Source organism: Chelonoidis abingdonii, chromosome 5 (assembly GCF_003597395.2).
Source record: "Chelonoidis abingdonii isolate Lonesome George chromosome 5, CheloAbing_2.0, whole genome shotgun sequence".
NCBI classification, from domain to species: domain Eukaryota; kingdom Metazoa; phylum Chordata; order Testudines; family Testudinidae; genus Chelonoidis; species Chelonoidis abingdonii.
The window spans coordinates 70662088-70686290 of NC_133773.1; the positions used below are offsets into that span (position 1 = coordinate 70662088).

General features: G+C 38.1%; 1 protein-coding gene across 2 annotated transcripts in view; it reads right to left on the minus strand.

Moving 5' to 3' along the window:
* SPOCK3 (SPARC (osteonectin), cwcv and kazal like domains proteoglycan 3) overlaps window positions 1–24203 on the minus strand; it is a 451893-nt gene that overhangs the window by 69431 nt on the left and 358259 nt on the right. For both annotated transcript variants that reach the window (XM_032776648.2, XM_075066358.1), the window contains one exon: window positions 23374–23488. In XM_032776648.2, coding sequence (XP_032632539.1) covers window positions 23374–23488 — 115 coding nt within the window. The remainder of the gene's footprint in view (window positions 1–23373; window positions 23489–24203) is intronic.

Sequence of the window (24203 nt, forward strand, 5' to 3'; positions counted from 1 at the left end):
GAAAGCTCACGCTCCAAAACGCCTGTTAGTCTATAAGGTGCCACAGGATTCTCTGCTGCTTTTACAGATCCAGACTAACACGGCTACCCCTCTGATACATTGCGTTTACTATATATTACATCACAAGTTTTTCTCTGTCTATGCATTGTCATTGTACAACTTACTCTTATTTACATTCCCAACTTACCTTATCCATTGTTATCTTGTCCATTGTAAATGGTTCCCTTATTTTAGTTAGTACAGACATTGTGTTTCCAGCCTGCTGATCCATATTCCTCTCTAATTCTGTCTCACAAGAAATGAGGCCTCACCTATGTCTAATTACTCGTGTCAAGCCATGCCTACATGAACAATGTTAGCTAAGCAGACAAAAACACTCCTCTGACAGTATATTTGTGTCTACACAGGAGGCGTTGCTGGCTAAGGGTGTGATTTTTTTTCAAACTCCTATGCAACTCAGCTATGCTGGCAAAACTTTGTTCTGTAGACTAAGCCTAAGAAAGCATTCATTCAGGACATTTCCTATGTAAAGTCCATGAAAATACATTAGAAGATACATACAGCCATTGGTTTTCGTTGCACAGAATTTTGATCCATGTAGAGATTAAAACATACATTTTTGTATCTAGTTATTATACTGTCACATTTATAACGAGCATTTCAAGAAAAAAATATGGACAAAGATACTGAGCAGTAATTTATTCAGTCATAAATTTGCTTGTTAATCATAAAGCATGAAAGATACTTGAACTAACTGGATGTGTTGATTATCAGCTCCATTGCCTTCAGCTGAAAAGAACTGTCAAATGTCATCAAGTGTGAGCCTCTTCTCTACTGCATCTTGGTTTTGCAACAACTATTACTTCTAATAACAGCATCACTATTCTATGCTGCTTGCAAGATTTATGAAACTGAGACTGATTAAACTGTCACTGATGACATCAGCACATTGTCAGAAAGAGTCTGAAAATAATCTGTCAGTAGCTGATGCCTGAAGAAATAAAATAAATGTTTAATCTTTAATAGCCAAGTGTATTCTGATGTTGTTTCTGAAGATATCTCAGAAAGGCCAATAGAGAATATTCAGTATGGAACTTGCCTTCATTTTTTGTTTGTTTGTATAGTAAAAACTATTTTCTGTCCAACTGTTTAAGTAATTTGCTAGTTATCATTCAGATAGCTCTATATTTTAGCTCTAGTGAGCTGAAATTTCATGCATGTTTCTGCTTCTGTCTTTTGTGGACTATGCTTTTAGAAGTGATTTTTAATCTTGAAGTGATAATATTAAGTATACAGAAATGTGTACAAATACAATATCATGGTGATACTTTAATATAATACCAGTAATTAAAACAAAGATATATTAATCTTAATTCTTAGCCAATTATCATAATTAAGATCAGCACAACATGGAGTCCTAAAATAAAAGGAGATCATGGTTTAATTGTTAGGCTGGTTAGTTGAGTAGCATATTTATTGGATTCAAACAAATTAATAAATGGTAACCAGCTAGCAAAAATGCTGTATATATTTCTGGGTATCAAGGTTTGTAAATTTGTTCATCAGGAGAATAGCCCATATTTTGTTAAATAAGGAGAAATTTTAGTGCTATTTAAATTAATGAGAGTTTTGCTATTGACTTCGTGGGACCAAGCTTTTACTCAGAGAATATGAGAGAAGGACTTAATATGCCATTACAGGCTTCCCCCACCCCCCCTGAAAACAAATTCCTAATATCTGCATGATTTGGGAGTTGCAACTAAGAGGCCACATTTCTGAGCTTTACAATTATTTAATATTGGAGGGTCTACTAGCTGTCAGATAACACTGCACTGTAGGCTATTTAAATAAAAGTTATGGACTTAGCCTTTCATCCAGTTGCCAAAGTGCTGTACGTTATCTCAGTATCTTCCAAAGCGGCATCAGCAATATTTATTTGCTAACATGAGAGCCAAGAGAGCTATTTTAGATTATGCCTAGCTATACTAAGTTGCTAAACAATATCTCAAGCTACTGGTACAGAAAACTGCTCATTTAGCCTCAGTGTATATTGCTATACTTGTTTAAATACAACACAAATTTTCTCTGCTAATCTCTAGTACATGCAGTGCTGTTGTAGCTGTGTTGGTACAGGATATTAGAGACACAAGGTGGCTGAGGTAATACAGTATCTTGCATGTGGATTAACTTAAATTGCTACACATGCAACAACAAAAGTATTTATACAATCCTAAAGCAAATCACACATAGTTTGCCTTCTTAAATTTTGAAATCAGTCACTAGTCACTAATTTATTTCATTACATTTTTAAAATGACCTGGATGGTGTTAAGTGCTGTGAAAATAAATAATCATAGTGAATACTTGTATTTTAGAAAAAAAAAAGATTACTATAGTGTAATTATTAAATTACAACAGCAGATCAGCTGGATACGTTGCTGGAAGCTGCAAATGTTTGACTGAATTAAAAACCAACTACTGTTTGTTTGTTTGTTTCATTTAACTTGTTTTCTGGTAGAACAGAGAATATAATCTAAAGTGTTTATACTTGATATTTCAGAAATAATTTTACAATTAACCTGGTTGTTTTCTATGGGATTTAAGAAATGAGATATTTTACTAAACACCTCCCCAGTGTAGCTACTGTAGAACAGGATGTGGAATACATTTCCAAAGGGCTATTACCCTGATCTTGCAACAATGAAATCAATGGAAGATTTGTCTTTCACTTCAACAGGGGCAGGACCAGGCCATTTAGAAATGGCCCTTTCCAAAAGCTAAGCAACAAGACTACAGCCAACTTTAAGGTCAATAACACAACCACCCAGAGACTTGTTAAAACGTCAAAGAGAACCACACACATCACTTATTGATTCTTTTGGTAAGACAAGATTTGACAAATGTTAAGACCAAAATACATTCACAGAGTCATACATTTTAAGGCCAGAAAGGATCATTATGATCTTCTAGTCTGACCTTCTGTATAACATACATACAGAATTTTATCAAGTAATAGCTCCAAGAAATGCATAACTTCTGTCTGAGCTAGAGCATTTTTTTAGGAAGACATCCAATCTTAATATTTCTATGACTTAAAAAAACCACACACCTCCTCCAAGACACCTGTAGTGTTTGTAACCCAATTGTTACACCGCTGCCCTTGAGCATGATGATGTGAAAATGAAATAGATTAGAAACTCACTAAACCTCAAACTAACTAATCCGTTATGTTGTCCAAATTGAGAAAAATGCAAAAGAAGTTACACTACATAGTGAAAAAGAAATTAGATTTTAATTCCCCCCATATGTTAATAGAGGTTATATTTATTATGCCATACTATATCTAATCTGGGACCACCAACACTCAAAGATATTAATAAATATTATATTATATACAAGACATAATAGATACAGTGTATAGGAATGTATTACTACCTGTTGGGGAATTAGTGGGCACCCAGCTTATAAAGTGGACCATGACAGGGGACCTGGGAGGCAAAAGGGTTCTGGACTGAAACCAAAACCCAACACATGCAGTGGCCCCCCTAGAGTTAACCTACCTCTGCTCAACACATCCTAGAGAGAGTCTGAAGAGGAGAACACTATCACAGTGTATCCTAGAATGGAGACCAGATTCCAGCCCCTATCGGTTGAACCCAGTGAGGGCTCCACTTCTTCAGCCCTAAACCCCCATGGGGGAAGCATTTAAGCCCATTGCTGGCACATCTATGAGACCAATAAGATCAGCCTGAGATAATGAGTCTGCCCCTCCAGCATTCCTAGGCTACTCTGAAGAAAAACAGACCTGTGAAGACATACCTAGTTGTTGGACAGTGGGGACATACAGGGGAAAGGAATCCCTGAACCATCCAGTACTAGAAGAGGAGAGCCTATGTCAGTAGTGAGGAACCCTCAAGGAAACCCACACCATTCCTAGTGCAAGATGAAGTCCTCCCCGCCCCTGAAATGCCCACTCTCAACAGCAGAGAAGTTGTGATAAGCCATCAACTTTATGGTCTTGATCCAAAATCCACTGAAGTCAATGGAAATACTCCAACTGACTTTAATACATTTCTGTAAGACCCTGTATTTTCTTTTCAGCAGATGTAATCGGGGCTGTAGCAGAACTATAAATATAAATTGTTTACTTCTTTTCTTTTGCAAATGGACTAAAATACAGACTCTGACAAGCATGAGACTTGTTGCTCAAATTTCTCTAAGGCAGAAATGTTATTGAAAAAGCTGTCCCCTGTACTGCATCTTTGAAGCCTTGTTCCATTGTGTATTTCCATTACTTTATCTGCTTCAAAAGAAAAGAACACAGAGAATAATTATATTTTCTTTTTCTTTGCATTTTGTTAAAATTGTATGCTGCTTTTTTCCCTTGCCTTCAAAGTATAACAACTTTTAGAAATAAAGTAACTGAATGAAACAGAATGATGAGTGACCTCTGGGATATCCTTTAAAATGCAATCCTCTTAAATTGTGCATGTAGAAATACTACAGGGGATGATCAACTTCTTCAAATGTTGACCTTAAAAGAAAATCTGGAAAAATTCTGATTCCTTTGAGACATAGTAAACTGGATTATAAACCTGCTTAAAACTTTCATCATTTCCTAAATTTAGATAAGGAGATAATCCCGCTGAAAACACAAAACTGAACACAAATATTTTAATGACTTAGCCCCCTGAAAGCTGGGCTTACATTTATCTTTGTTTACACACTTTAAGCTACCCGTTATGAGCAGAGTACCACAAAGGTCTCAAGAACTTTATTGGGATTATTAATGGGGATGTTATTAACAGAATAAACAAGGCAGATACTTTTTGACAAGATTCCTTATTCACTGTACATTAATGAAGAATTTTTCCTATATATATAGTAAAAAAAAAAATCTTCATTGATATATATGTTTTTTAAATAAAAAAAAAAATTCCCCTCTCACCCCTATGGGTGGTATGTGTCTTCCTCAACCTTCTGGTCCTCTACCAGAGCCGGGAGTTTGAAGGGCTCTGCGGCAGAATCTTACTGTCCACACTGCACTCTCTGGACAGAGAGCTTCTGATGTTGTGCGCTGAGGCTTTGAGCCACTGGATAGCGTAGTCGTTAAGATAGGCTCGCCCTTTGAAAACGGAGCCGCCCTTTGATCACAGTAGAGACGGCAAGCTTCAAAATCCACTCGTGTACCCAACTTTCGCAGTTAGGGTCCTGGCAAAAAACCCCCATAACGCTTCAGCTGCCTACCTCAAATATGAGAGTGACACGAACTAGGAGAGTCATGCCGGCTCGGACGTCGCCCGGATTAACAAGGTCCGCGCCAGATGTTGAGGAACCAGGACAATCTGACGATAAGTGGGCTACTGGAACAAACCATTCATGGACGAGACAAGAAATCCCAATATATATATAGTTTTTTTTCCCCATCAGAAAAATACATTAATACTAGCAAATTCCAATGCAAATCTGTTTTTCAAGAGCCACTCCATTTTAGGAGATAGTTGTTATGTGTTACAGTTGAATTCTTTTCATTTAGCAGTCAGCCAATTATAAAGGTGCTGCCATGCTAATGAGGCAGAACTTACAATTGGATATAACTGAGCAACTGTTGATGTTTTCCTGCAAGGTGGCTATAGCACTTGATCGAGCAGTATCAGCAGGAACAACAGTTAAAATGGATACCACAGCTAATTTCATGGATCTTGGTGCCCACAGGGAAGAAGCTGGTATTTTTTGCACGTGGGCTTTAATGTTTTATTTAGTGGATTTATGGCAAGCTAGGGTAGTCTGTGGCTGGGATGTAAAATTTAGATATTATGGAAAAGAACAAAACTAATATTGTGTTCCAAGAAACACACAAATAGAACCACAGATGGCTAGTTACATGAAATAATTTACAACCAAACCACAGACTATTTATCTAATTATTCTATTCATGTACATGTCCATAACACACACTATCACAGGAGGGGAAGCAGTGGAGGGGCAAAAGTACATTATCTGAAGTTAGTTTTTTCTTAGCAAAAGTAACAAAATGGCATCCAGGGTTCACCGGAAGGTTAGATCTTTCAATGTACCATTGGATAAACACTCGTCACAAAAGTAGCATCTAAAGTGCATCAAAAATGTCATCCACCCACTTCAGTGGATGGGGAACTTGATGTGGCCAGTGGCAACGGAGGATGGTGAGGGAGGGAGGGAGACATTCGCTGATGGACACCAGGTAGCTCCTTTCCACCTTGGAGACACTCAACCCATTGGCCAGTTGGGAGGTAGAGCTGCTGATTGGCCAGCATTCCCCAACTCCCAGAATTTAAACTGGAGCATGGGCCACGTAGAGCCTCTTTCAACTCCATGCCAGCTGTGACCAGAGTACTCACTATTTCAGTAGCAGTCAGAAGGCAGAGGAGGAAAGCTAAGGATTCTGGAGCTCCTCCTCCTGGAGCAGAGTGGCTTCCCCAGTATGGAGCTCTCTGCTCTACCACAGGGGTCAGACCCCTGTCCCACAGCAAGGAGGATCTGCCCACTACCAGAGCTGGATTGCCTTCAGGAAGGAATTCCAAGTTGGCTTCCCCCTATCCTGCCCTTCCTGTGTGTGGCGAGACTAGCAGTGTGGTTGAAAGGATAAAATGACCAGTTCCCAGGGGCTAAAAAAGACCTGAAATTTTGCTGATAGGTTTTGGGCTCATGAGATAGTGAGACACATTCTGGCTCATGAGCCTAGGTCCCCACTCTTCTGCAGTCTCTGTCCTCCTTAAGGGGACGGGAGATGTGGGGAGCAGTAGGACTCATAAGAGTGAGCTGAATCCTGAGGGGAAGGCTGAGGAGAGCCTACCACAAGTTAGAGGTTATACAGTTGGAGCCCTATAACGCCTGCACTGGAACCACTCCTGGTATAGCAGAATATGGGTGATGGGTGGGTAGAGCCCCTCACCTTTGTTTAAGTTTAATAAAAGTTTCAGCCTGCTGGTTAAAAAGCCATCCATGTGTGTCTCCTCATTTTGCCTCTGTGTCCAGGTCAATGTGACATTAACTAAAATACAACAAACACACCCAGACTTCAAAAGAGTCTATAGCTTGATGACATGAAACGAATGATATGAGTTAAATATACCTTGTTATCGCTATTAATTTCCAAAGTGGAGTAACTTGGATTAAGTCTAGCTTTAAAATAGGAATTTTAAATCAAGATGCATCTCCCATTCTGTCCCACCTCAAGATCTATTTAATGACAAGTAGTACCAGGAAAAAAAAAAAGGTTAACTGGATTTGCTAATTCATAAAGCAAATATATTATTCCATATGCTCCACAGACTGATATTTGACTCATTTTTTTTCTGTAGGGCTCCTAGGAGCAAACAAAATAAAACAAATAAAAAAAAACCCCTCATATCCCTCTTTTTTAAGAATAGCCACAAAATAGAAAGATTGGCAATTATGTTTTTGTGTAATAATCCAGCATGTAATTTGCTCATGAAGGAAATAAAAACGTGTAGAAGTGCTAATGTCAATAATCTGAGTCCTGGTCTACACTACAAATTGATGTTGGTATAACTATGTTGCTCATGGGTATGAATTCTCCTTAAGCACTGCATTTATGCCACCCAAACTCCTGGTGCTATGGAGACAGGAAGGACACAGCTACTGCCTCTCAGGGAGGTGGAGTATCTATGATGATGGAAGAAGTTCTCCTGTCAGCGTAGGAAGCATCTTTACTAAGCACTATAGTTGGTGCAACTACACCATTTGCAGCGCTGTAAGTGCAGACAAACCCCGAATGCATATTTCCTCAAAGAGCTTAGGAAAGAAAGAAAGAGGCAGAGAAGATCCAAGCATATCTGAGCTACTTACCAGAAAAAATGAAAAAGCTGGTAAGATTGAGGCAGCATTAGCTTGAAAAAGATATTGTATTGTATACTGATATCTAGGAAGACCACCAGTGAGAAGGATGCATATGTATATACACACACACACACACACACTCTCTCTCTCTCTCTCAGGCCTTGACCGTGCAAACATTTATGAATGTGAACAGTTCCTTTGACTTAACTTATATGAATAAAGTTAAGCATATGTGCCCTTGTAAAACTGAGAGCTTCAAACAAAAAAGGGAAATTTGGGGGAGGGTACTAGTGAAGTATACAAGGCCAACAACAATATTGCTTTTGTATATTCTTTGGCCCAAACCTTGAATAGTTTTAATTAAATAAAAAATTGTTTGCACTGGTTTGGTCAGCAGTACACCTGTTTTTTCCACACTAGTGATACAGTAAATTAATACCTTTTTTTATTGCCCATGCTCATAAGCAGCTCTCTGGAATCAGAAGTGACATTTTGAACCTTGCATTTCACAGAACTCAATGGAATTTTGTAGAATTTGTTTTCAAGTACTTTAAGAGGCAGTTGGATAACCAAGCAAGCTGAGAGCCTTTTCCTTATGTGCTTTGGCACATATGGATAAAAATGGTTGATAAACCTTAGCTCAAGTGGAAAATTAGCTTTGAATATGGAGGTTTGCTTTATAACAAATAAACATTTTTACTTTTTACACCTTAACAAAAAATAACTACAAACAACTTAGATATGGGCAACATGTCCCTAGCAAATTCTTTTGTATGTGTTGAGTTGACTTAATTAGCTATCACTCTTTATTTGTGCTAATTTCAATGTAGTTATAATAATATTAGCAACAGCAAACAAACCTTTTGCACTTATATAATCCCAGGAGCTCAAGGGGGTTTAAAAGAATTAATTAAGCCTTAGAAAATTCATCACTTTGCCAATCATTGAAACATAGCATGGCACCTATATAAAACAGACAACAGCAACACCATAGCGGAAGGCAGGAAATGAAGAGTATATTAAAACACAGTTAGGCAGAATTCTATATTGAAATTTGGCTACAAAAGAAGTGCCATGCAATCTTTAAATAGAAGAGAGTAAAACTGGTTTTACATCTGATCTGAAAGAAAGTCAGTAAAATGCAGTGCACTGGTCCATTACCAACTCAGAACACTGCTAAACCACCACCACCACTTTCCGTAACACATAGATCTACTATTAGAGTACTGGTCTGACTCAGGCTGTCCTGCTTACAAAGATCTGGCATTATCGTAGCACAAAATGACATGATTGTAATTCATGTAAATGACACAGTAACCTTTATGTTTCAAAAATGAGTCAGTGGAAGGAGGAGCAATTAACCTTGCTGAAAATAAAGACCCACCAGAAGCTATTCAACTTTGATAAACAAAAATGTTCATATTAAAAATAAATTACATACTGACAATATAAAATATAGTACAAGTAAAAATAATGTTGCAGCCATCTCAGGAATGGAAACTGAAACATGACAGTGTTTTGTTAGCTTATTTAAAATGTAACATGACTACAGGACAATAATGCTGATTCAGATACTTACCCACAGAATCCATACCTCTGCTTATTTAGTCTCAATAGAACGACTGACACACATTTACAAAACCTATAATGAAACATAAGACTGCCAAAGCCCCATTCATGTACATAATTAAGGCAATTATAACCATTATAATTGAATCCAACACCGTTGTAATGGTCTGAAACATATTTAAGCTTCCAGTTTTATAATCCACACATACTAAATTCTTAACTAAAGGAGGATCTTAGGACTTATCTAAACTAGTTTAGTATATGGAATCTTCATCTGGCCTTGCAGTGCCTAACAAGCTACCCTTTCACAACAGCTTAGTGGCCTGGGGATTCCACTTATGAAATTGCTTCACTGATTATCTAATACAATACCCTAGATTAACATTATTGATATCAAACAATTACACAACATTAAAAAGCATTAACTATTTTCTTTCAACACAGAAATTTCTCTAATGTTCCCTCTTGCTCTGACAACACATATGCACACACTTGTATATGGATAAAATAATAAAAGAAAATTCATGTAGGAATAGAATTTTTTTCCTCCTCAAAGAAAAATTTAATCACGAGATCTTTTGCTGTGAAACAAGAAAAATACATACACAAAATATATAGAACATCAGCAGGCTAACAGAACTTTCACAGTAAAATTCATATTGTCCTGTGCATGCATTTTCCTTTATAAACAGCAAGTAAGCAATCTTTAGCTAGTAAGGAAGCAGCTTTACATTTTAATATCCTAAATAACACCCCAGATATCTTGAGCTTTTATGTAATCTGAATTAAAGAGAGTGACTGCATCTGACCTGAAAAGTCAGAATTTTCAAAGAAGTTGGTGAATGTTTTGGAAAACTATTCAGTTAGACAGTATATTGGAGTGGTCTTATCAAAAGTATTTACATATTGTGGTGATCACACTGCCAATATAATAGATACTGTTATGCTGGAAGCTGGGTGGTTCCCAAGAGTAGGTCTTTGATTTATGGCCAGTCACAAATCTTGCTGAAGCTAACGGGTGTGATAGCTGCCTTCCATTCAGACTAAATGAGAGACAAGTTAAACGTCCCATTATTTAGTAATAGCTGAAACAACAGAAGTCAACAACCAAATCTCAGATCAGCACGGCAAGACTGGAGTAGAAGCTAAGTTATATGGCCAGAGGGTTTTTTCCCCGAGGTCTGAACCCATACCCACAGGCTGAGTATTGTTTGGTGGCGCTGTGTGTATTTGAGTGTCAGAAGAAGCCAGAGAAGAGAGCAGAAAGCCAATAAGAGAAGCAGAGGTAACCTGGCCCTTAGAGAAAGCCGAGAGAGTGACTGTTTTTTGGGCAAAATGTTAGCTGGAAGGAGGTTTGGAACTGTGAGCAAAGAAACTGCCTCCTCTTGTTAAATTTCCTCTGTGTAGAGAGAAACAGGAATTAGTGTACCTTCTTTATAAATAGTCAGGATTCCATCATGATACCAAATTCTGTCATCAATTTCTCCTCCTAAGAGAAACAACTTGCAAGATCCGGAATATTGGCTAACCACTCAGACTAAAAAGGTGTAACAACATTTTAAGACTACAAAATTGATAAAAGGGGGAAAGAAACACATAGAATGTCGAAGAGCTTTGTAAAAAAATTTACATGCACAATATTCTCATTCTTTTAAAATTATTTCTTAATAAAAATGGCTTATGTTAGCTTTAACTCCCACAAATACTTACTGTGCATCCCACCGTCCCTATAAAATTCACTTGATCTTGTCAACATTACAAGAGTCTTCTTTCCACAAATTATTATTGAACAAGTTTTGGAAAAACTGTTTTTTTCCCCACAAATATCTGATACAAATATCTTGTATTTCAACTTATTTTCCCCTCTCATATATATTACTATGGATATTAATATTTGTTTCCCTATCCCATCATCCATCTACTTGAGTTCCCAATGTTAGTCATGTGCACAGTACAGGATTTACAGGAATTTTGCGTTTATTTCTACGTTTCAGAGGAGTAAAAAGTCAATTGTCATTGCTCAACACATGTTATCTGCTCTTTTATATCATTAATTTTCCCTCAGCCCCCGATATGGTATAACTAGAATGTAGCTAGAATGTTTCAGCTTCATTGTTTTATTTTATAGGAAAGATGGTTGTTTTCTACAAGACTGCCATTTCCTGTCCCTCACACTCAAGATCTCCCCCCGCCCCAAGAAGTGATGAAATCAGGAGATTTTCCATGATATATATTTTGTTGTCAATAGTTCATTTTTCAAAAAAAATGTTTTGATCAGCTCTAGTTCTCAGTAAGTCTTTCTTAATATGGTATATTTTTTAAATAATTAAAACATATGCCTGTCAGGTTCTATATAGGAGGTCTCAAATTTCAACCACATAAAGCCACAGTACCCATGCCTATATGCAGGTGAAAGGCAATGGAGGTGAGAATAGATTTTGAGAGGTGAAATCCGCTCATGGGCTGGACCTATGGTACAGAGCAGTGCTACAATTTCCCAGTCCTCCAGTCTATGGCTATAACCCCTGTGCGTGAGTCTTGCACTATGTGTGTGGAGGTGGGGTGCTGTTTGATTATGTAAATATGGATCCCTTGGCTCACCTTCACTGATCAACTTTGTCTTAATCTGCAGTATGTCAGGCTAGTACAGAGACACTTTTCTTCACGTGCAAGGGCTGTGGAAGCCTCTCTATTAGAAGCCCTAACATGGAACTTAAGTAGTAGATTGGTCTTTTGCTAGAATTCTGCATCTAGGTGAATTTCACCCAAAGGATATCTGTGCAAAAACAAATATCCTTACTTCTGTGATTTCCAAGATATGGTTCAGAGAGGCTATATTTTTATTCTGCTTAGAAATATAAATGAAATTCATACAGAAAACTTTTGAACAGTGGGGGAATAAAAAATAAAAAATGTCTCTATTAAAGTTTCCCCTATTCCACATACACTGAAGTAAATGTGTTGGCATGAATAGGAAATGACATTCTTATATAAATACAATAATAAAACCTTATTGTACTAGCAATTTCCCTTTATATCATATCGCATTCCTACTGCAACACTGGTAATCAGTTTAAGATTACAAGTGAATATTACTGAGATTATTACTTCACTACTCTATAAAAATGAATGTTAATAATATAAAAATTACTAAAGCAATAAAATAATAATTTAACAATAGCAGTCTATATTACAGAACTATCATGCAGAAAATGGACTATGAAGCAGTTATAAAACTGAGGGAGAAAGAAGAGATTCTTTGTCAATATTATGGTCCAATATCCAGGCATAAGAATTTGAAATGAGGACACAAACAAAAACTGCCACAAAAGACCAACATTTTAAAAGTTCAAATGGTAAATGAGTGAATTAGTAAAGGCAAAAAATGTTTTGGTATATATGTGAAGGATGGAAATAGAAAAGTGAAGTTGAACTTATTTAAAATAAAATATTTTGCATAAATATTATACAAAGCAGAAACGTTAAAACAGACATTTACTGCTAAATTAATTTTAACTGGAAACAGAATTAGATTACTAATAATAAATAGCATTACTATAACTCTTTTCATTGTATCATCTCATAGTACTTTATCAGCCTTATTGGACTAAGCTTCATTATCTCTCTGCAGACAGTGAAACTGAGTTACAGGTAGCACAAGGGTCTGATCCTCTTCCCACTGAAATCAACAGCAAAATGTCCATTGACTTCAGTGTACAAGAACAGGCTTGAAGGGAGCTAAGCAATCTATGCAGGTAGTCTATGGCACAGACAGTAAAAAAAATCCAGTCTTAACTCCCAGTTCTGTGCATTAGCCACAGGACCATCTGCTTGATGGTTAATTTCAGCATAAACTGCTTTACTGCTTTTAGTCAATATTGTATTGTGAGACATCTTATGGTAATGAACTAAAAAACTGAAATGCAGTTAGAAAGAAGAACAATGTAATAAAAAAAATGACCAAAACAAGGGCTGATACAGCTAATAGTGTGTGAAAGGTTTCCAATAAGCAAACCTGACTTAATCCTGCTGCTTTTGAAAATGCCCAGTCATTTACTGAGCCTCTTCTCCTAAGAAAGTTGACATCTGAAATGGCAATAGTTTCTCCATGCTGAAAAAAAGTACGCCTCTCTTTGCCAATTTAATATACCTTTTTTTTTCGTTTTCTTTTTCTTTTTTTTTTTTTTTTTTTTTTCGGAGGAAAGCCAGTATTATTTCCTATAATAGATTTACCAGTAATACAACACTACTTATGGAATTCCTATTTTGTGAAATATATTCAGAACTCATGTTAATTCATATGAGTAGATTTGTGAATATAAAACCAGAACACATTGTAACTTGAGAGCCTGTTTATTGTAGGGGTTTGTTTTTCTGGATTTGATGTCTCAATCTTGAATATACAACAAACATTTAAACATTTTTAGATGGGAATCTAGCCCATTTTCTTATATAAATAGCTTCACTTGGCCACCCCATAGCTAATCATTGATGTTATCAGGTTTGACTGGCCTAGTGTATATGGATTTCAATCCTAAAGTTAATTTTACAGAGAGAATAAAATGTACTGTTTGTCCTTGAAAGGTAATAATGCGAAGTAGTGATTAAGAGGTTATTGCAAGTGTTACTCTTATCCCTCGAATTGTAGATTTGTGATTTTGGGAAACTGCTCTACTTTCTCTTTTAATACAAATAGTGGAAAAAATGATTTTTTTGGTATCCACACCCATATGATGTAGCAGGGTTTTAACTTATGTAGTAAGAAGATAGTGCCATGTGAATAAAAACATAATGAGGATTTCTGGGAGTGCTGCTGTGCAATTTGTTTAAAAAAACTAATTACCTGTATTTGTTTTTTTTAAGTAGCAATGTATACAGAACACAACAGGACCCACCTTGTTGTTAATCTAACTGTATTTGTGTTCACGTCAAGTTTTCCTATCTCTTGTTACCTAGGTAACCTAAAATAATGGTGCTCTTGGAACTTATCTGCTAAAACTGCGATTAATAGAGTGACACTATTCAGCACATTATGGTGTCTCCTTGCCAGGTTTCCTACATTCTTATGCTTAATGCCCCATAAAACTTGCAATAGATGAAGGCATTTTCAACATGACATTTTGCCTTTTGGCTTCCCATTGGCAGAAGTGTACTCTAAAAAAAAAAAAAAAAATCACGACAGTGGTAGCAGTTGTTCAGGCTACATATGCATTCCTCCCTAGATGACAAATTAATGAAAACCCCTTTTTTTCAGGAAGCCTCTTACAATGCAAACTTTAGTTGACCTCTTACCAACAATCTTATTGGAGAGTTATTCAAAACAATCCCAAGATTGAACACTTTTCTTGGTGGCTAGTGAACGTGGGAGCTCTGTTTGTTATTCATAAGGACATGGTTGGTCCATAAGAGGAGCACAACCTATATTCACCCATCCAGACCCCAGTCAGCCAGGTAAGTCTTACAATTGCTGGGGATGGCATTGTAGTTAATAGGGACAATCTCATGGACAAGAACACTCCAGACCCCTCCTGTAGTCTCTCCTGACACTCAAAATGTCAGGATCTGGTATCAATGCCAGATTCAGTAAGGATCTCATTATAGGAGGTTAGAGTCCTATGCACATCCCACTTACATGGCCCTCCAGAATCAACAGTGGACTGAATGCAGCCACATCCGACACTAAGTCTCCCTGACTTGGATGGAAACATCTATCCATGCTCAAAATATTTGGTCAAGACAGGAAAGAAAACACACCGGCCAATCACAACTTTGCACAGTAACTGACTTTGTGTACATTTAATATTAATTTATTCAGGCAGTCACTCATATACACAAGACAGGGATGGGACCAGAAGCAAGTGTCTGCCTTGTAAGGGAGCTTCACCAGATTAAATAGGTGGAAAAGCATTTGGAGTCAACCAGTCAGTCATCTCCATTCAGAGTGGCTCAACTTTCAGTATTTCCCCCAGAGGCTTCTCTCTACTAGATTTTTCATGCTATAGCCTCTGCCTTCTTCTGTCCATTCTCAGAGAGTTCTTCAAATATTGTTTGGTTGCAGAATACTGAGCGCTGCCATCTTGAACCTGTGTTCTTACCTTCCTGTCATTTAGAGCTCCCTTGCCTCAAGTCTAGATTTCTGCAGAGAGTCCATCACTCCAGAAGTTTACTTCATGTCAATATTATAAGCATTTGACAATAGTTTTGTCCTGCTATGGGCGTTGTCAGATGGTTATAAACAGGGATACTAAAAATCCATTTGCCACAGAAAAATGCAGAAAAAACAGAATTTGCGCTTTTCCAGATAATCTTTAGTTTTCACATTTTGTGAAAAAATAACATACAGCGGCGGGGCTCTGGCTATCAGTTTAAAAATTGTAAATATTTCAATAAAACAGTGTGTTCAACTGATACCTATATATATTATTGTTATGGAAACTAAAGTTCAGTGTGTCATTCTAATCGTGGAAAAATGTGGATTTTTACCTTTTTTTTTTTTAAATAAATCAGAGAATTTTGTTCTTAACCACAGAAAACTAGGATCCCTCATTATAAATATGGAGGTATTCTATAAAGGAAGTCCACGTAAAAAAATCTTCACAGCACGAGTCACATGAAAGGGGATCGACCTATATTACAGACTGAGGTAAAGACTGCAGAAATCCAATGTAATTAAAACCTCAGAGCTCTATACAACTCTGTTCCTGTCCATTTAATCACTTTTATCTCTTACTGCATTACCTCCACCCCAGTCAAAATACCAATGGCCAACATCAACTGCTCAGTTCTCCATTTGAAGGTAGCGTATATTATCTAGGTAATGTGTGTACACATACACACACACAATTTTGAATTATATCTATCTATATCTATCTATCTATATATATATGAAGCAAATGTATTTTAAATTGCACATAATTAATTGTTCCCCTCATCATTTAGATATCGTGTGCTTTAATAGATTGTAAGCTTCTTGAGATGGGACTACTGTCCTATGTTTGTACAGCAAATAGGGATCCCGATCTGCATCATAGCTACAAAATAAAAGTATCAGTAAATAAATAAGCAGCACAAATTTGCTTTTGCTTGCCCACATTTTCCCCTCTCATGCCCTGCATTTATGCTGTTTGGTTATTATAATTTTCTTAGGGGTATGACAGCTGCCCTTGATATTCCTTTTTATGAATGAATTGAAGCATTTAACAAACCCAGACCAACACCTCCCCTGTCTTGTGCATGTCAGCTGGTATTGGACACATCAGAGAGGTGCAGATCTAGATTCTATACTCTATCCAACTCACAAAAGGAAGATTAATCTATTTTGGTACTTTTGAAATATATTAAGTATTCATTTTATTTCCACCTTCCTCCAAACCAGATGTGGCTTAGTCACGTATGTACTCAAGTATATATCCAGTAAGACCATCTCCTAATTTCAGAAACTTCCTGGTACATTATTTTTTGCTTAGGAGTGATGTCTCTGTATAATTACATATTTAGCTTCTTTTTTAGCATTTATCCAGAGAATGATAATTGTCAATTTGTGGATCAAAAATAAATTAAAAATACAGCTCACTTCACTTTAAGTCTTTAGTATTCTTTTTCAGTTCTGCATATTATCAACTATCCACATATAACAATTTGTAGAAAATGACAAGGAGACCACTGTTAATTGTAGAGGTTAATGTGGCATAAGGCTAGAGAGTGTGTCAGACACATTTTCAGAGGTAATTCCACTATATTTAGACCTGTCACATTGGTTGAACAATCACCAAAGTACAGAGACATGGTTTCTATAATCTTTAAAATGTCTTTTTACCTCCTTTTCAAATATGCGAAATGAAAGAACTATAAGATAATATAGATGCTAAATGTAAGAAGAAAATGTTCAAAAATGTAACATTTGTAGCCTCAAAGGGGCGTGCATTTGGTCAATTAAGAAGAAAAATATTCAGTTTCCTTTAAGTGTCACCCCCACTTTGGCTTGGAAGGGTATCATCTTAGCTGTGGGCTGGCTGGAGGGGCTCAGGTAAGCTACTGGTCAGCTGCACACCAGGGGGAGGGCCAAATGCATGATCTGTCTTGTCAGATGAGCTCTTCCTCACTTCCAGATTGCCGTCTGAAGCCCAGGAGTTTCTGTTTGGTTACAGCCATCTTTGCAGGTGGTAGGCCACTTGAATCCACCCTTCCTGCAAATAAAGGTTTATCAAAAAGATGAGACAAGTTTGCTGACTTCATAGCCCATTGGCTAGTAGTTTAGGAGTACTGTCAGCAAATGAAACACAGATGTCCCCACTGTATGGAAACACAGGTAGATTTCTTTATTCATTATTATTAAATAGGCAGTAGGACTGGAGGGTTGGAACATCCAAGAAGATATCTTTGCATTAACTACAAGCATAGACATCTTCAATTTCACATCCCAGGTAGTGCTCTTGGGAGGTATTTTGCGCCTGGGCAGCCCAAATTCATTACTAAAGGACAAATTAAGAGATGGAAGTTTTAAAGGGCACTGGACTATACTCTTTGTCCATGCAATAGGGTTTCCCTGAAGTGAGGGAGACTGGATGCCAGAGTTAGACTCGATAGCTGAATTTTATGACCTGGGGCATCAGGTCTGTTATTTCCACTAGGGCAAGTGGTACTCTTCGGATCTGGGAGGTCATAAAGATGTATTTCTGCAGTTCTTTCCCGGCTTAGTGGCAGTGACTACCTGCAAGCATGAACTCAGGAGCAAGAGAAGCAATTCCGAAGAACAAACTAGACAATGGGTCCAGTTAATAACTGCTATTTCTTCAAGTCACTCAGAGAATGAGGTGGATAGAATTTAAGAACTGGTGCTGGGAAGCAGCTAAGAGCCTATTCAGGCTAGTTAGACCTCTAGAACTTTGGTTTCTGGCTAATTTTATCTTAATGCAAAGCAAAAAACACCTTGAGTATTGAGGTGTATGTTCAGGTGGAATTGAGTAAACTCCTCCACACCCGAATATAGGGGTGAGCCCTCTCGGAATGGAACACTACAACCTGTTGTGTCCTGGTTATTAGAGGGGCTGTCTCTACTAGGGCTACTAAGGGATTCAGCAAAAATGATGTGGATAGAACTTTAGAATGTAGGGATCTGCAAAGGGGAGAAGAGATCTGACACCATGACTCTCAAACCATAAAAAACAAAACAAAACAAAAAACACAACAATGAAGATCTGACAAAAAAAAGTCAGGAGTAATGCTCCACAGCTTCATCTGCTCAGTACTCCTGACAGTCTAACAAGTCAGACAAACTGCCCTGCTTGATTGGCTGAGGAAGCTAGCAAGATGATTTCTAAGCCCAGCAGCTCATTGGCTGTTCAATGAACAGGCCCATGGATTCTCTGTCTCTCAGTCCTTATCTTTCTCCAAGCCTTGCTCTGGCTTTCCACCTTCATTGCTCCAGCCCTGTCCCCATCCTGCACCCAGCCTTGCACCTGCCTCAGAACCAGCCCTGCTCCTGCCTTCCCTGACTCCTGGTAATCCAGTTCTGAGCGCTGACTGAGATTCCTGGCACTGACTCTGTCGTGACCCTTAGCTCTGGCATTTGGACTCATAGCACTAGGTATGACAACCCCCCCAACCTCATTCCCCAACACAACATGAGTCACAGTATTACAAGAGTGCGAGGAGGCTGGGAATTGTCCAATCGAAGTAGTATAGATGGGCCTAGTGTTGAGGCTAGACAAGGACCTTATAAATGCCTACATATGTTTAAAAATAAAACAAAACAAAAACGAAATAAGCTTTGTAAAAAGGCAAAATCTATTTTAACATTCCAAAATCCAGAGCAATTAAGAAACTAAGGGGTTTGATCCTTTATCTCTGAAGTAAATGAAAGTTTTGTCATTGAAGTAAACACAGTGCAATGAAAGGAAATAGTAAAATTCGTAAGTATAGAAGGGTATGTCCACACTAGAAATGTAAGTCAACCTATATTAGGTCGACTTCCTGTAGTGGTGCTTGTCCACACTATCCTCCTTGGGTCAGTGGTGCGTATCCTCACCAGAAGCACTTCCACCAACCTAAGAAGGGCAATGTGGGGAGCTAAGAGCCTGGTCCCTGGGCACCTGGCTGTCCCACAGGATCCTGGGCTCCCAGTGGGCTGTCACTCATCTCCTACTCCCCGTTCCCTGCTGGGAACAGGGAAAGCCACTGAGGGCTTTTCCCCAACCTGTTCCCTGCCAGGAGCCGAGAAACCTGCCTTGTCAATTTCTCAGCTAACCATGCTGAGAAATCGACAAGGCTGTCCAGTTCCCAGTGGGGAGGCTGAGGTTGCCAGGCTTCTTGACCTGGCTCCCAGCTGAGTATGGGGTCCATTTTCTCCCTGGCTCTCAGCTGGGAGTAGGGTCTAGCCACTCAGCTCTCCAGGGGAGCAGGGAGCAGTTGACTACAGCTGTGATATATACAAGACAGTCAACAGCTGATGTAAGGGATGCAGTGTCTACACAGACACTGAGTTGCCATAGCTACCCTGACATACACCTTATGCCTCTCATGGAGATGGAGTTACGAGGTCAGTGTAATAGGGCACTTACATCAGTTGTGGGAAGGCTGTAGTGTAGACACTGACATAATTAGGTCAACATAAGCTCCCTTATGTTGACCTAACTTCATAATGTAGACCAGTCCAAAGAAGTTTGAGCAACATAATTAAGTTGCAACAGACTACATGCTCCGTGATGAGAAAAATGCACCCAACAACAGACTGTCAATGTGAGTTAACATGGTAGTATTCACAGACTGGAGAGTACAAAATGAAACTGTACTGAACACAGAAAAGAGAAGGGATTCAAACAGGCATATACTGCCATTTAAGACTCACGGGGAAAAACTAGGGAAGCAGCAGCAGAAAAAAAAAAGAAGCAAAATGAGTTAAAAGGGAGGAAGGATTTTTACAAATATATAAGTCAAATTATTCTAGTTCTACAGAACACATTTTAATCGAAATTAAATTCTTGTACACAGTTACATGAGAATCAATTAAAGAGAACACAGAAGGGCTTTAATACAATGGCATTTTCATCATCTTCTCTACCATTCCACTATGAATTTGCTTAATTCCCCCTAAAGAAAATTCTGCTGATTATATTTTAAACTCAATTTGGCTGAACAAGAAACATGAATTAAGTTATGTCAAAGTAGCTAGTTGCCACAAACTGCATACTACATCACTAAATTAGCATGCGAGCACATGCAGTTTGGTGAATTATGTAACATTAACTTTCAATACTGTTATTAAACTTATTTTTTTATTCATGCCAAAAAGGTTGCTTGGATTCATTTTTTAATTAACAAACTATTTTATAATCGAGCTATCTACAGTGTAATTATCAGAGGGGTAGCCATGTTAGTCTGGATTTGTAAAAAGTGACAAAGATTTCTGTGGCACCTTATAGACTAACAGACGTATTGGAGCATAAGCTTTTGTAGATGAATACCCACTTTGTCAGATCCATGTAATTATATTTCCCATACTTATATTCTTGAGGATCCGTATTCTATTCTTTTTAATATTGTAGATGCATGACAAAACACTCCCAACCATTTCAACATGATCTTTAGATTACTCTTTGTTGATCAAAGCATAGATGAGCTTTGTTAGAAAACATCGAGGGGGGCTAACACACACAGTGTACTACTGCTGGAGCATTATGAACTTCTAATGTAAATGACAGCTGAAATACGAGCAATGATACTCAACCTACTTTCACATTTTTCATGTCTCCTGGCCTTTGGCACTGAAAAGAAATTACATTCACATTTTTATGTACTGCTGATCTGCAGTTGTAAGAAAACCTTGTACTCTGTTTGTCCTCACAATCTGGCAGGACAGAATTAGTTTAAATTCTCACTGCCTTCTCCCTCTACTCAACTGAACATAAATGATCTTTATCCCTGGACAGGGTAAGTCTTTAGGAATAGTTCATACCTAAGAGTACTAATTAAAAAACAATTCCATCTTGTTGAAGCTGCTAACTTGTACCTATAATTTATTTTCAGTACTTAATTTTAGTATTAATAGTAGGCTGTGACTGAAAAATTCACTCATCCAGGACAAGTAGGAATTTAGATCAGATGAATAGACTGGAAGGGAGGCAGGGAGCAGAGGGCTGAGTGCTACTGCTACTTTATTTTAAGCATAGGTGCTGGAAATAGAAGTGATAGGGGTGCTGCTGCATCTCCTAGCTTGAAATAGTTTCCATCATACACAGGGTTTACAGTTTGATTCAATAGCCTTCAGCATCCCCACTGTACAAATTGTTCCAGCACCCCTGATTGTAGGGAAGATGAGGGCCAGGGGCAGAGATACCACATGCAGAGGTGAAAATGGCCTCCCAGAGTGAAGCCTCTCATTTAATTCTCCACTTAATGCCTACTGGTAGGCAAGCAGGAAGCAGGTAGCCAGGCAGGGTCATCTCTCTTCCATGCATGGGGGAGTCCCTGGTCTATACTCAGAAATAGCCCTGAATCAGCAATTGGTTACCAGTGATTGGTACCGCTGAACCATGCAGGAACTTGCACCAATTAAGCTAACTGAGGTTTACCCCTGCTTCAGTATTTTTTACTTGAGCTACTAGGATGAGTAGAGGTTGCGGAATTTTGTAAAGCCCTGATAACAGGTATTAAACTGCAACTAAAAATTAATGTAATTAAAAAACCCTGATGCCTTATTATAGTGCAGCAGTTTACACTACAGACAGTATTTTTATAACACTTAGTGATGTTATTGCAAAAAAAAGCAGTGGCATAAGTGATGTGTTAGCACAGTTTTGTAATTGGTTGCGTGTGCATGCACATGTATCCGTGTTCATTGTGGTTACTTCAACTCATTGTCTAAAATTAACTAATCCAATATTTATTTTAAACCGTAAGAAAAATGTACTTAATCAGCAGCTAACTTTTACAATGGAGGTGACAAGAATTCTCTACACAATAATTTAAAATAGCCCATGAAAGTTAATAAATTACCTTCAGAAAGTACTGATATAATAATATACACTAAAGACCATAAATGCTATTTGTTTTTTCTTTATAATGTTGCCAGAGAAAAATATCTTCAAGACACCAGTATTCATACATTCCACTGAGGAAAAATGGCATTTATACACAAAGAGGTTCTTAAATGTAGAGCAAGGAAAACAAAGTCCCAGGCTCTAGCTGTGCTGCATTTGGCACACGTAGGAGGCATGTGCACAAAGGTTGATTTATACAACCTTTGTGTGCCTCCTAACTCTGAGGTCATCCATCTAGCAGCCATTAGAGCAAACTCCTGCTGTTCCATAATTTACACCAGCTTCATGCAGCCATGATGGGCTGTTCCGGCACCCAGGAATCAGTAGAATCTAGAAGTGGTTGGCCACAAAGCTTTTTTATCCACTGCGCGAGGGGCTGAGAAGCAGTACAAAGCAACCAAATTCTCTGCTGACCCAAATTTCACAAAAATACTGTGCACCTGGTTCACAAAGCTATCAATGTCTTTTCACTCAGTTCTCACATACAAGCTCACCTTTTCCATGATGTCCTCTAGTTGTCAGTACATAACAACAATACAATTGCTGCTACTTATTACTCAAGAATATTTTTTTTTTAAATTAAGGTACTTCCCACCCTGGATTCTTTAGTGCATCTTTGTCTTCTTGACCTTTAGAGTGAGAGCAGTTTAGAGCAAGGACTGTGTTTTTCTGTGTGTTTTATACAGTGCAAAGCACAGCGTGCTGAACAATAATACAAATATCAACAATGCTTATACACTATAGTTTGCATTGAAAAATATTGCCCTCTACTCTAGCTGTTATTTCAAAACCTAGTGTAAGAAAAAAATCTCGTTTTTCTTTAAATAATCACCATTTAGTGATCATTGGGCTCTTCCATTAATTAAATCATATTCCTCTCTAAAAATGCTATGTTAAAAAATAAAACACAAATTGCCTTTACTTACCCCTCTGACCATTTTCGTCTATATTTGTGGGATTATCTGAAGGGCAAGGGCAACGTCCTTCACACTTCACAGAAATCTGTTTTCCTGAGACACATGCTTGATATTCTAGTTTGCACTGTAATAAGAGAATGGGAATTAACAAATATATTTTATAATAAAAATTCCAGTTAAAATTGAATATTTTAAAAGGACCTTTTGTTAGTCATTCATCACTTCCTGTTCTACGTGGTTATAAATGCTAGATAAATATGTGTACAGTATATATTACCTTTGCACTTGACAGTTTGAATTAAAGATGGAAACAAGCTGCAATGTTCTGTCCTCTAATTTCAGGCGGTGCTTTTTTTATGTTTCTCTCTATTAATAATGCATCTGTTTAATTACATAGATTCAGTAATATATACACAATCCACCTTCACGTACAGCACTCATGCTGTGAAGACACTAACTATGAGTCAGGCTGTGAATCACTATAATATAGCTCAGGTATCGGCAACATTGGCTCATGACCTGCCAGGGTAGGCCCCCGGTGGGCCAGGTTAGTTTGTTTACCTGCCCTGTCCGCAAGTTCGGCTGATCGCGGCTCCCACTGGCTGCAGTTCGCTGCTCCAGGCCAATGAGGGCTGTGGGAAGCGGCAGCCAGCACGTCCCTCAGCCTGCGCCGCTTCCTGCTGCCCCCATTGGCCTGGGATAGCAAACCATGGTCAACGGGAGCTGCAATCGGCCGAACCTGCATACGTAGCAGGTAAAAAAAACGGCCTGGCTGGAAGGGTGCTTACCCTGGTGGGCTGCGTGTCAAAGATTGCCGATCCCTGATGTAGCTACACAGG